The sequence below is a fragment of the Panthera tigris genome, chromosome B3 (genome assembly GCF_018350195.1).
Source record: "Panthera tigris isolate Pti1 chromosome B3, P.tigris_Pti1_mat1.1, whole genome shotgun sequence".
In the NCBI taxonomy this organism is placed as follows: domain Eukaryota; kingdom Metazoa; phylum Chordata; class Mammalia; order Carnivora; family Felidae; genus Panthera; species Panthera tigris.
This window is the reverse complement of record NC_056665.1, coordinates 674,344-688,409: the sequence shown is the minus strand read 5'-3', so window position 1 is coordinate 688,409 and position 14,066 is coordinate 674,344. Positions and strand designations below refer to the sequence as shown.

Genomic DNA, 14,066 nt, shown 5'->3' with positions numbered 1-14,066 from the left:
GTCCCCCGCCACCAGGACACAGAGCCGCGCCCGACCCACCTTGGCCATCAGATCCCGCTCCCTCCTTTCTGCGTTCCTCCGCAGCGCCGAGAGCTCCAGAATTTCCTTGTTGAGAAACTTATTCTGGGTTTTATACCCCTGGAGGCTGTCCTGTTGGAAGAGAAAACCCGTCGATTCACACCAGCTGAAGGCTGATTATTCTACATAATTAATATTCCGCCCTTGCAATCAAACGGTCCCGCTGAATTAGTGCCGACACCCCGACCGCCGCCGCGGCCACCAGGACCCACGTCCCCGCTCTGTGCAGACGCCTACCTGCGCTCACGTCCCTCACGCTCCATTCTTTCCCAAGCAGAGAGACAGCACACTTTCTGCGGGTGCTCGTTTTTACTCACCCACTTTGCACACCGCACACGCCCTCAACTAGAGACCCACACCTGCAACCGACAGTGGGTGAGGCGCTCCGGAGGGCGCGTCCCTCCCGCGTCCACGCGGAAGACGTCAAACCCTGGCCAAGCTGGAAGGGAAGTACAGCGAACCCAACATACCCTTCACCTAAATTCACCAATGGTTAATGTTTGCTGCATCTGCCGTGTTTTAAGAGGCCTCACGGGCCGGCGACAAGCTCTACCAAACGTGGGGACACGTTTGGCTCTGGCCTTGAAGCCTGAGGACAGGAAGCCCGAGCTTGGACACGTGCCGCCGAGCGCAGCCCTTCATCAGTGTGCTTCTCCCGCTCTGCCGGGGCTCCCGGGGAGGCTCCGGCCCCTCGGCCTTGGCCACAGCCGCAGGAAAATTCGGGGGCCGGCTGGGAGTGGCCAGGGAAGCCGCGGGCTCCTGGACCCTCACGGGACAGAAGCCAGGGCCGTTCCCCGAGACGTGCCCCAGGCTGGACATCGCCGCGGGGCTGGCGGCCCATAACCACCCTAAAACCCACAGAGAAAATGACGTTTCCGTGATCCCTTCAATCGCTAACATTTGTGGGGCGCTTGCTGGGGATTATGGGTCAGCATGACACTCCTGATCCGCCTGCACCACGACAACTGCTGGGCAGCCGTCCCCAGGTCTCCGCTGCCCAGGTGAAGACGGAGCCTCGGGGCCGGGATCCGGCCTCTGAGAGCCAGGCCGCTGGACTCCGGGCCACTGGCCACGCCTGACTGATACGCGCACACCTTCTGAGTCCGTGGGACCACGTGTCACGACAGGCCCGCGAGACACCTAAGTCTAGCCCCACAGAAGGCCCCGATCCCCTTCGCGGCCTCAGTCTCGCCCTCCCGGTGGGTGAGAGCTGCTGGCGGCAGATGGAGGAGAGGGAGTGCCGGGCCAAGCGCAGCACGCGCCCGAGCCCGACGGCCCGAGGCCGAGTGACACAAGGGGGTGGGTGACAGCAGGAGAGCAGACTAACGGTGTCCTCCTTGGGAGGGCCTGACTGTTCATCACAAGGACGGTCTCCCTACGGTGACGATCACAGCAGGGAAGCCCCGTGAGGCACCAGGAGCCCGATCCCCGCGAGACCCCCGAGGGGAGGGCCGGGTCTCAGGTGAACACACTGGGCAGAGAAGGGGCCCAACCCGCCGTGGGGGGGCTCACAGGCGCCACAGCTGGGCTTGAACACAGGCCAGGTCTGGCTCCAGAGCAGCGTCCAGACCACCGCGAGTGCCGGCCCACGTCTCCTCCCTGCTGCTCACCCTCACTGCAGCTGTGGTTCTGCCTCTGTCTCTGCTTTCAAGCCACACTGGGGGCCGCGGGGGCGGGGGGCGGGGTGGGGAGGGACACACCGTGCGCTTCCGGCAGAGCGCAGAGCCCGGCGCGTGGCCGGACAAACGAACAAGGCCGCGAGCGTGAAGGCCCACGCGGAAGGAGCAAATCGCAGGAAGGAGGACAGGGCGGCACAAGGGGATGGGGACACAGTCACAGGACGGGCAGCCCCAAGTCACAGCGAGGACAGCGCCCACCGAGCCAGGCTATGGTGCCGGACAAAGCAGGGATCGACCTACTCCGGGCACAGAATTACGGAGCCACGGAAAAGGTCTGGAAGGAAGTACGGGAAAGATAAAGTCCCTAAATTCTAGGCTGGAAAGCTATGACGACCAACGTTTACTCCCTCCTCAAAATACCCCGGAAAGTGACCCTGTCTGTATCAGACCGATGAGAAGAGCTCGCAGGTTCCAAACAGCACAAACCTGCAGGCTGCAGACACAGACTCTTGACTGAGAAACCCGGAAATGATGGTGACAGTGACATGACAGAGTGCCGCCGACACACACAGATGGTCCCCCACAAGGACGTTTAAACTCGGGGACAAGGGAAGCAATCAGCGTGGGAACCACACAGCATTAAGTGCTGGAGGACACAGAGGACAGCAAGTCCCTTCTTGCATCCACAACCCCTCATGCTGCGTTCCATTCCTGCAGTGCCACTGGAGAGCCGCGCAGGTGAGCGTGTGGGGCCGGAGAGCCAGCGCAGGGGAGAGGGTGTGGGGCCGGAGAGCCAGCGCAGGGGAGAGGGTGTGGGGCCGGAGAGCCAGCGCAGGGGAGAGGGTGTGGGGCCGGAGAGCCAGCGCAGGGGAGAGGGTGTGGGGCCGGAGAGCCAGCGCAGGGGAGAGGGTGTGGGGCCGGAGACCCAGCGCAGGGGAGAGGGTGTGGGGCCGGAGAGCCAGCGCAGGGGAGAGGGTGTGGGGCCGGAGAGCCAGCGCAGGGGAGAGGGTGTGGGGCCGGAGAGCCAGCGCAGGGGAGGGGGTGTGGGGCCGGAGAGCCAGCGTAGGGGAGAGGGTGTGGGGCCGAAGAGCCAGAGTAGGGGTGAGCGTGTGGGGCCGGAGAGCCAGCGCAGGGGAGAGGGTGTGGGGCCGGAGAGCCAGCGCAGGGGAGAGGGTGTAGGGCTGGAGAGCCAGCGCAGGGGTGAGCGTGTTGGGCCGGAGAGCCAGCGTAGGGGAGAGGGTGTGGGGCCGGAGAGCCAGCGTAGGGGAGAGGGTGTGGGGCCGGAGAGCCAGCGCAGGGGAGACGGTGTGGGGCTGGAGAGCCAGCGCAGGGGTGAGGGTGTGGGGCTGGAGAGCCAGTGCAGGGCTGAGGGTATGGAACTGGAGAGCCAGCGCAGGGGAGAGGGTGTGGGGCCGGAGAGCCAGCGCAGGGGAGACGGTGTGGGGCTGGAGAGCCAGCGCAGGGGTGAGGGTGTGGGGCTGGAGAGCCAGTGCAGGGCTGAGGGTGTGGAACTGGAGAGCCAGCGCAGGGGAGAGGGTGTGGGGCCGGAGAGCCAGCGCAGGAGTGAGGGTGTGGGGCCGGAGAGCCAGCATAGGGGTGAGCGTGTGGGGCCGGAGAGCCAGCGCAGGGGAGAGGGTGTGGGGCCGGAGAGCCAGCGCAGGGGAGAGGGTGTGGGGCCGGAGAGCCAGCGCAGGGGTGAGCGTGTGGGGCCGGAGAGCCAGCGCAGGGGTGAGCGTGTGGGGCCGGAGAGCCAGCGTAGGGGTGAGCGTGTGGGGCCGGAGAGCCAGCGCAGGGGAGAGGGTGTGGGGCCGGAGAGCCAGCGCAGGGGAGAGGGTGTGGGGCCGGAGAGCCAGCGCAGGGGTGAGCGTGTGGGGCCGGAGAGCCAGCGCAGGGGTGAGGGTATGGGGCTGGAGAGCCAGTGCAGGGCTGAGGGTGAGCATGTAGGACTGGAGAGCCAGCGGAGGGGTGAGCGTGTGGGGCTGGAGAGCCAGCACAGGGGTGAGAATGCGAGGCCGGAGAGCCAGCGCAGGGGCGAGCGTGTGGGGCTGGTGGCCGACCATCCCGCCTGGACCCCAGGGCCACACAGAGGCTCCAGAGAACCTTCCTCCTTCTTGAGCTCTCGTGGATTTTGGAGCCACAGGCTTTAAAAAGTGGGGAGAAATGTTGGAGGAAAAGGTCACGAAATCACCAAGTGACTGAAACCAGCCTGCCGACCGTGCCACAGAAACAAGAGAGTAAATAAGGGCGAGAAACCTAACCCGGGTCAACTGTGTGGGTCCCCACAGGGAGCTGCGTGGACACAGGACAAGCCGCTCCATCCCGCACGTGCTCTGGCTGGGCCCGCGTGTGTCCCCACAGAGCATGCTCGGCGGGGCCAGCAGGCAGACGCTGCAAACACAGGCACGCTCACAAAACGTCAACTCTAGTCCACGTTAAACAAGGTGGCGGGAAACGCACATCACCCGCGCGGTGCGGGTCGGGCACGTTCCAGGCCGTGTGCGCAAGCAAGGCCGGCCCACTGGCAACGCTGACTGAGACGTGTCACCGAGAAGCCATCACGACGGAGGCCCTGCACATGTCCCAGCGATGCTGCTGTCAGCCCAGTGTTAAGTCCTGTTTTAGAATTCTCTGAGAGACCCCCCCCCCCCGCCCCTGCCACTTGCCATCCTCTGCACTGAGGGGGGCAGGCGCTCCCGGGCACACAGCGGGGCCTCGCCAACAACCTCAAGGTGGCGAACCTTGGCCTCCGAGGATACACTACATTCAGGGGCCAGACACCCTCGGTGCCAAGGTGTCTACACAACGAGGGTAGCCAGGTGAGGAGCGTGTTGGGGACGGGACACACCTGTGGCTGGAGACCCGCGTGGGGTCGACTGGACTACACCCAGGGTCCCTGTGGGGCCTGACGGACAGACCACGGGCCTTCAGCTCTCCGGGGGGGAGGGGGGGCTGGCAGGCTTCTCCGCAGGCACGGAGACCACCCCTGCCTCCCACAGCAGCGCGCTCCCCCGACCTGCCAACGGGTCCGCACCCTGGGGACGACCCAGAGACCCAACGTGTTCAGGAAGTAGCGCCCTCCCCGGGGCCAGCGTGGCCACAGGGGCGCCGGCTCCGAGCGGGCCTGTGGGGCAGCCGACCCCACGCGCCGCTCCCCCACCAGGCACTGAGGCCGGCACCCCTGCGCGACATCGAGGGGCCGCCCGCACCGCCTGTCTGAACCCCGCCCAGCAGCCGGAGCCCACACCCCACTTACTTTCAGCCTGTCCAGCTCCAGCTGCTCCCTGCTGGCGGGGGAGCCGGGCACCCCCGTGGGGGACGACGTACTGTCCTCGCTCTCGCTGAGCTGGCGCGAGAGCTTCATGATGACCTCGTCCTTGGCCTGGATGGTCTCCACCAGCATCCCCAGCTGCTCGCTGAGCTCGCCCACCTTGCCCTTGAGCGTCCTCACTTCCTGCTGCAGACTCTCCCTCTCCAGGGTGAGCCTCTCCAGCTGGCCGCTGAGGCCCAGGATCTGGTCGTCCTTGCGGTGCAGAAGGTCGAGCGCGTCCTTCGGGACCCCCTCGGAGAGCCGGCTGCTGGCGAAGTACTTGTCATACTGGGACGACCGGACCGTCTGCTGCAGCAGCCGCACAAGCTCCTGGAGCCGGAGGGGAGAGCAGGGACCGTGAACAGGCGCAGGGGGCAAGGCGGGGCGGAGGGAACGCGGAAACCCCACCGGGAGCGTGTTAGTAGCGAACCTCCTCTCGAGGGGTCTCGGAAACAGAGAGGAAGAGACGTTAGCCGGCGGAGCCTGTCTGCAGGGAACGGTAATAGGAAACAGGAAACAAACACGCGAACTGTGATCAGCAACAGGTCCCAGCGAGCGCACGTCGGTGTTCAGAAAACGGGGGCTCTAAAACCTTAAGCCTCAGCTCTGGTCGGAGCAATCAAGCGCACTCAGTTTCGGAAGAGACGGTGTCTGACACCACGTGGAGACTGTTCCCACCGGGAAGGGACTCTGGGCCAGCGCTGTGTCGAGAGAGACTGATGTACTCGTGTCTGAACGCGTGACCCGGGGCACCAGAGTGCCACGATGTAACACCCCGAGGGGAGCCCCCCCCCCCCCCGGGGAACAAAACATCCAGAGACCCACGAAAGCCAGGCTTTGCCCCTCTGGTCCCGGCGGCTGGTGTGGGGGGACACACGTGCGCGGAAGGGAAGTCACCTTCTGACTGGACAGGTCTTTCTTCAGCCGCTCCAGCTCCTCCTGCTGGCTCTGCAACTGCGTTTCGGGGGCCGGCTTGCTGACGCCACCACTGCTCTGCGGCCCCTCGGCGGAAGGGTCACCACTGACGTGACGGTTCTTGTAGGACCCGATCATGTCTCTCAAAGGGCGCTTTCCTTTGTAGGGAATACGTCCAAAATCAAAGGGAAATCCTGAGCTGGTTCCTCCTACGTAAAAACAAAACTTTTTTAGGTGCAGGACAAATCCTCATCCTGGGAAGTCCGGTGAAACGCATCAGCATCCCATCCGTCATCCTCCAGAAAGCTGCGGGTCCCTCGCGCGGGGGACACAGGCGGGGGCGCCTCTCGCCCGACTCCTCCTTGATGAAAACCAAGCCTAAACTCAAGGAGCGGGATCCTTCCGTATTACACTGGTCACATGATCACTGCTGAAGAAAACGCTCTCCCTGCTTGCTCAGTTTCTAAGATGAGGCCTGGTGGCGCTAACGGGTTTATGACAAGGCTTCCCCGCACCTTCTCTCAGGACGCATCTCATTGCTAAGTTCCTTTTCCAAAAGGTCAGTTCACGTCACCGTTCTCCCATGTCATCCACTTTTAGGACCAAACAGAAAGAGAACAGGCCAGGGAGGAGCACGGTGCTGGAGTCCTTGCAGGGTCCCCACCTGCACAGACAGCGGGTTCCCCGTGGGACTCCCACACCTCGGGGATCCCTGGCTTCCTTTTGCTCATCTGTTCCCAGCAAAATAAAAACAAGACAAAACCTCTCCCTAAATGTACGTTTTCTTAATTGTGAACACACGACTACCTTCTCTTTCTTAAAAAAAAAGGGTATTTAAAGGGGCGCCTGGGGGGCTCAGTCGGTTGAGCTCAGGTCATGAACTCGCAGTTCGTGGGTTCGAGCCCCGCGTCGGGCTCTGTGCCGACAGCTCGGAGCCTGGAGCTGCTTCAGATTCTGTGTCTCCCTCTTTCTCTGCCCCTCCCCCGCTCACGCTCTCTCAAAATAAGTTTTTAAAAAAATGGGTACTTAAAAATACTAAAGGACCCAAACACATTTCTGCATCAATGGATTCAAATACATATTCAAGCTATAAGGAGGCAATGTGAAATAGTACAAACCACACAGGTCCCTTAAAGCTAGAAAACAAGGCCCTGACTTCCTGCTGTTTTGGGACAGGGGCCACCCCGGGAGAGGCCAGTGACTGGGTGGGTCCGGTCTTGTCCTGTCTGTTGAAGTGTGTGCTCACAGGGAAAATCCGCTGAGTACTCATTTGCAATCAGGGAACTTTGTGTGTGTTATGCTTTCGATTAAAAAGTCCACTTAGCAGGGGCGCCTGGGTGGCTCGGTCAGTTGGGCATCCAACTTGGGCTCAGGTCGTGATCTCACAGTTTGGGAGTTCGAGCCCCCTGTCGGGCTCTGTGCTGACAGCTCGGAGCCTGGAGCTGCTTTAGAGTCTGTGTCTCCCTCTCTCTGCCCCTCCCCCACTTGCTCTCTCTCAAAAAAAATAAATATTAAAAATTTTTTTTTAAAAAAGTCCACTTAGCAAACCCTAAGAGACTCTTAAATACAGAGAATAAACCGAGGGTTCTCGGGGTGGGGGGGGGGTTGGATGGGGGATGGGCATTAAGGGGACACTTGTTGGGATGAACACTGGGTGCTGCATGTAAGCGATGAATCACTAGATTCTACTCCTGAAGCCATTATTACCGACTACATATAACTAACTTGGATTTTAGTAAAAGTCTGAGAAGAAAAAAAGAAATCCACCTACACAGCAGGGGAACAAACACAAAGGAGAGCGGCTGGGCGGCCCCGAGCGACAGGGCGACAAGCTGGCGGGCTGACTCACAGCCGGTACAGGACCGGTCCGCAGACCCCGCTGCCTCTCAAGGGCGACTCCCGTCAGGAAGGTGCCCACAGGCCCCGGGAGTCTCCTGCCCACCTGGCCGCTCAGCCTCGCTGACCCCTCCTTCCTTTTCACTCCAGGAGCCGCTACCAGAAGTCGGAGCCAAGGCGGCCCATCCGCCGGGACCCAGGTCCCCTTCCTCAGGAGGCGCTCCCGCTCAGGTGGGCCCCCCTCTGGCGTCGCACCCACCGAGCCGGCCCGGGGGAGCACAGCACGCCCGTCTGGCCGCATCTCACACCCCGTCACGTGGGACTGAGGGCCCCAAAGGATGACCCAGTGAACAGAAGCAAGTCTCGGCCACCCTCCCCGGGGGATGGGAAAGGTCTCTCCTTTAGTAAATACTTGCCCCCCCCCACCATAAACATTTCCTAAAATCCCGCCGCCTCCTGCCAGCCCACGCTAGAATCATGCATGAGGCAAAATTTCAATATTATTGTCGTTTTACAGGAAAACATCAACATTCCCTCGTGGATCCCTGGACAGAGCATCACAACCAGCTGTACAGACGGGGTCAGGGTGACGAACCCCGAACAGAAATCCAGCCCCAAACCCGCGGGAACAGGACACAGCGGCGGGGCCAGAGGGGTACACAGCCCCAGAGCGCCCTCGTCCCCTGGCGTCACCTCCTGGTCACGCAGCTGTGGAACGAGTGCAGGGTTAGGCTATTAGATCAGACTCACTGTTTCTACGTGTAATAACACGCTGCCATAACTTTAAGATGAGTCGTTATCTCCTAGAGATACATACTAGGTGAAATATTTACATGTAATGGGGTGACGTCTAGAATTTACTTTGAAATAAAGACGGGTGAGCACGGGGAGGGGAAGGGGCTGGGAAGAAAGAGAGGCCCTAAGTTCACAACGGCACAAGTCAGACGAGGCCACACCGGAATCCGTGACCTCGTGCGTTCCACCTTCATGTCTGTTACAGAATTCTGTAAACGCAAGGTTTAAAAAAAAATCAATACATCTGTAAAGAGCACCAGGACCCCCGGATGTTCTGTCCCTAACTTCACAGGCCCTCACGACTCATCTCCCACAGACAGGATGCAAATCCCTGTGCCTCCTGCCTCTGGGACCGCCTGCTACGGAAGGGTCCCCGCGCCCCTGGGGGCCGGCGGGGGGGGGGGTCAGGCAGCAGGGACCGTCCTACCTTTGTTTCCTTCGGGCGCCTGCTTCCTCCTCTCTTCCTGCACCATTGACTCCTCCAGGTCCTTAGGGTTCGGGTCTAAAAGCTCCCACTCTTCATTGGTATAAAACACACTCTTGCGACTCTCACTGTGTCCTCTCCCAGGACGGAAAGACGACATTGAATTTCTGTCAGGAAAGAGGAAGCGTGTTGTTGAAAGAATTGTACAACAAGATGTAACTTCACGTAGACAACTGTGAAAACGAACAGAGGAAACGGAGGGAGGGGCAGTCCCCACGTGGAGTCAGCAGCACGCGGCTCAGCTTAAGAGCTGCCAGCCCATGACCCAGCAGTTCCCAAGTTCCCAGACGCGGACAGGAAGACGGAGGGGAGTGCCCATGGCAGCACCGTTCATTCCGGCAACAACGTGATGGTGGGAGCCTGACAGCTGCCAGAACAGACGCAGTAAATACACCGCCGCGGAACGGGAGTGCGTCCACCCTGCAAACGCTCGCTTGTGCCCGTGGCCACCACTCAAGGTGCCAAGATCCACCAGAGACGGAGACACGTTCCCGTCCTGGCACAGAGTACCCCAGGGGAAGCAACACGTGGCACAGGGCAAGTGTGTTTTAAAAGCTGAGCGAAAAAAGAAAGAAAATCGAACAATGATGTGTACACGTGACATGTTTTAAAATTAAAAAGAAACTTCTAACGTTTACTTGCTTTTGAGAGACAGAAAGAGACAGAGCATGAGCAGGGGAGGGGCAGAGAGAGGGGGAGGCACAGAATCCGAAACAGGCTCCAGGCTCAGCCGTCAGCACAGAGCCCGAGGTCGGGCTCGAACTCACGAACCGTGAGATCCTGACCTGAGTCGAAGTCAGACGCTTAACCCACTGAGCCCCCCAAGCGCCCCTAAAGTGACGTATTTTAAATCTTCAAGGTCATGGTGGTAACAGACGCTGCACGTGCGCGTGTGGTTAAGACTTGTAAGTGACCAGTCGCCCGCGGGAAGGTCAAGGCGAGGAGGCATGTGCGGGGCCGAAGATGCGCAGTGTGGTGGCAGCACACAGGACCGGACCTTATTCATAGCAGCCACAAGCGGGGTACAAGCCCCAAGCGCATCCGTGGTGAGGGGGTCACCCAGCGGACACGTCCACACGGTCTACATGCTGTTCAGCGATAAAAGGAACGAAATATGAAACTCTCCCCAGTGCGCAAGAGTCCCAGAGAGACCGTGCTCAGTGAAGGATGAGGACAAAAGAATACACACAGTGTGACTTCGTCCATGTGACTCACCAGAGACGACGACGGAGCACGGACCAGGGACTGCAGGGACCAGGGTTTGGGAGAGGTCGGCGCAAGGGGCCCAGGGGGCTGGGGGGAGGGGGCGATGGAAATGCTCCAAGCCTCCATCACGGAGGGGTTTACACAACCACGTACGGTTCCTGAAACCCACCAGCCTGTACACCTAACACAAGTGAGTTTATTGTAGGTAGATTCCACCCGATACGGTGGTTAAATTACAGAGGAGGGAGAAACGTGTCGTGTGGCTGAAGGCACTGGGGCGGGAGCGGTGGCCGCACGTCTGTGGGGAGCAGACGGAGGGCACCCTCACGTACAATAGTCATGTCTCAATGCTCTAGGTGTTTCTAAAGCATGACGGTCTTTCCCTGATATGAACCGTATCAAAGTGCTTTAAAAATACGAACGCAGAGAAACTACTTAATGCGCTTCGGTTTCTGCCGCTGCATCCCCCCCCCCCCGGCCCCCGCCCCAGCTCCACCAAGCGGCCCCAGGAGCCGGGCACGGACACCTGCTCACAGGCTGTGTCTACTCGGGACCACGGGCAGCGTCTTCCCTGTGCTGTGTATCCCGGTGGCGGTGACCGCGGTGCCTGCACGGGTGCCCACCATCGCCCCAGCAAGACCTCACACAAGGGTGGCCGTGTTTGCAGAAAAAGCCATTGCAGAGCAGCTGCTCAGAAAGAGAAACAGAAACAGAAAGAGAAAGAAAATCTGCTCGTTTCTTGGACACGACTGGCTCGTTACTTGGCCGAGTGCGGGCCCTGCCGGACCCACGACACAGCGGTTTCAGTGGCCCGGCCGTGGCTGCCGCGGACATGCCGCGCGTGGGCACCAGCACCCCCAACGGGAGGAGTGAGGAGCGCTGAGCCCCGGTTCTCACGGGGAGAGCGCGGGAAGCAGGCGCAGGGCGGGAGGAGGTGGTCTGGGGAAAGAACAGCTATTTACACAACCTGGACCTTGCACACACACCCCACAGGGTTTCCCCATCTCGACCCTCGGTGAGGCTGCTCGCACAAAGCCGGGTTCTCCCTCGCGGGGACGCGCGCCTACCCAGCCCCAGGTAAGGAAGCAATGGGATCAGGCTCAAAGCGGAAGCTCAGGCCAAAACAGCAAAGAGCCCACGTGAGGTTCAGAGGTTCTGTGACTGCGACACGAGGCCTGGCTTGCACACACTACCCGGCTCGCAGCTGTCTACACAGGGCCTCCTGGCGGAGGTTCGAGGCCCCTCCCCAGGCAGCCCTTGCTCTTTGAAGACCCCACTCTCGACTGACAAACCTTTGAGACGGCCTTCCATGTCCCCCAGGCACTCTGCCAGGTACCCGCGCTTTTGTTCAATAAATGAACCGGCACGGACAGTGAGAGGCCACCAGGAAGGCCAAACGGCACCTTGAGACCTGCCACGTTCAGCCTGAACTTTCTGTAAACACCAGCAACCTCCAGAATCAACAAGAAAAGCTTTGTTTCCAAATTTACATATTTCAGACTGACTTCTCCACATACATTTACAATCCAACAGAGAAATAATTTTTTTTTGAGAGAGAGAGACAGAGCGTGAGTGGGGGAGGGACTGAGAGGGAGGGAGACACATAATCCGAAGCAGGTTCCAGGCTCCGAGCTGTCAGCACACAGCTTGACATGGGGCTTGAACCCATCAACTGTGAGATCATGACCTGAGTCGAAGTCGGATGCTTCACACTGACCTACCCGGGTGCCCTGGGAAATAGTTTATCCAACACTCATTCGAGCTAGGATTCCAGATGTGATGGGACCACGGGGAAGCACCCTGCCAGCTCGGGCCTGGGCTCCACCAGCTCCACCAGCGGCAGGAAGGCTCCCCGCCCTGGACACAGGCCGCCTCGGGGTCACCAACGGAGGGGACCCGACAGCTGCCCCCCCCCCCCCCAGTGACAGTGACACAGCCCATCCTCTGGTACCGATCAATTCTCAGACTGTCCCAAGAACACGGACACACACAAGGGTATCCGGAGATGCCATCTGAAAGGAAAAAGGCAGAAGTGACCAGAAGGGGCCTGTGGATGCGACTAGGGACCTCAAGATGGGGCGCATCAGTGTCCACACGGGAGGGAGGAGGAGGGGGCCCAGCACGGAGGATGGCGGGTGACGTGCCACAGGCCCGGGGTGGCCGCAGCCACCAGGAGCTGGAAGAGGCCACGGACGGACTCCCTCGGGGGCTCAGGGAGGAGCCAGCCTCGGACGCCCTGAAGGTGGCCTTGGGACACGGATCTTGGACCCCTGGGTCCTGTTATGGCGATCCGCTTGCCCGCCCACCACACTTCTCGTGCCAAACCTCAGCAGGCACTCAAGTGTGGGCCGCCACGTCTACAGGCAGAAAGCAGTTACTGCCAACGGGATGACGTGGCAAGGCGGTGTCGTCAGGAAGGCGTGCTGCAGAGGGCCCGGCCACCTGACGTGGATCAAGGCGCACACTGTCGTCACACACACGCCATGGCACCTAGCACAATGTGCGCTGCCTTGAGAGCCCCATCAAAGGAGAAATGCTCCTATCGTGGAACCCCAGGCAGGCGGAGCCGCTCCAGATCCCCACGGCCCAGCGCACAGAACCTGCACCCACCCCCGCGCCACCCACGCCCAGCGCCCGAGCTCCAGGCACGTGGACCCGGGGACTCAGGGAACCCTGCCCTCACCGCCTTCCCCCCTGCACGTGCCTCCTTGCACTTCAACACCTAAGTCGACCCCCACCGTCCTACAGGGCCTCCCCACAACCCCTAAGCGTAGCCAGGGGTGCGGTGACCGCCGGCACAGCCCTCCCCTGCGCCCCACCCGCCCCCAGCCTCCCCTGACGGCACGGTGCTTGATGGCAAGACGCAGAGGGCACGGGAGGGCATGAAGGTGACCGGGACAGACGCCGGGCTGCACGGCTGGGGCGGTCCTTCGGAGACCGCTTCTCAGAGTGGGCGGCAACCCCAGCAAGCCCCGAACTCTGAGGATCGTGAGGAGCACGCTGCCAACGCACCAGAAGAAAAGATACTACTTAGCTTTACTGCCTACCGCTGACATTCTCCGGAGTTGGTCCGGGTTTTGCGCGCTCACAAAGGGCACGCGTCCACACGCAGAAGCGTGGCTCCCGGGCAGAAAGGCGGACACCGCTCACGCCCGCTCACACCCAGCACAGCAGGTGCAGGGGCAAAGCGCTCCGGCCACGACGGCCGTGGAGGAGCCCAGGGGTGGGGGTCCCCAGGAGAGAGAAGGCTCCCAGCAGGGGGACAGCCTGAGGAGGGGCCCGGGGGCAAGATCCAGCAGGTGGAGAACTGACACGAGCCGGGCAGGCCGGCAGTGGAGGCGAGGAGCCCAGCGGACAGGGAAGGCCCTGCGCCCGAGGCAAGGAGAAGGAAGGGAGGAAGGAGGGATTTGGGATCACAGGGACTGGGGTTCCCGCACCAGGAGGGTCCACCACCAGCACACGATGCAGACAGGGTCCTCTTCCCACCCCCCAGCGCCAAATACAACAGGAGACACGGGCCACTCACGGCCTGGGAGGCCCTGGACGAGGCTCTGGCGTCCTCTGAGCCTGTCCCACGGCCAGCAGCTGGCCGAGTGCACTTTCCAGCTGGGCCTGACGGGCTGGAGCCTCTCGTGGCCGCCGTGGTTTCTGGGGAGCGGCATCACTCGGCCACAGCCCTGGTGATGCGTGGCCTCAAAAGTGAAGTTTGGGGACAGTCGAGGTCGAGACAGCTGCGAGATGATGTGTGGAACACGCCCTCATGCTCCCCGGGGGCTGCCAGCCCCTCGGACCCCGCAACCACCGCACCCCAGGGGGGCCAGAGGCC

General features: G+C 61.4%; 1 protein-coding gene across 6 annotated transcripts in view; it reads right to left on the bottom strand.

Annotated features, from left to right (window-relative positions):
• The window catches only part of TBC1D2B (TBC1 domain family member 2B), a 65,490-nt gene that overhangs the window by 17,316 nt on the left and 34,108 nt on the right, over positions 1–14,066 (bottom strand). For all 6 annotated transcript variants that reach the window (XM_042987850.1, XM_042987854.1, XM_042987852.1 and 3 more), the window contains 4 exons: positions 8,978–9,141; positions 5,902–6,128; positions 4,951–5,334; positions 40–150 (listed from right to left, as the gene is read on the bottom strand). In XM_042987850.1, the coding sequence (XP_042843784.1) occupies positions 40–150; positions 4,951–5,334; positions 5,902–6,128; positions 8,978–9,141 (886 nt within the window). The remainder of the gene's footprint in view (positions 1–39; positions 151–4,950; positions 5,335–5,901; positions 6,129–8,977; positions 9,142–14,066) is intronic.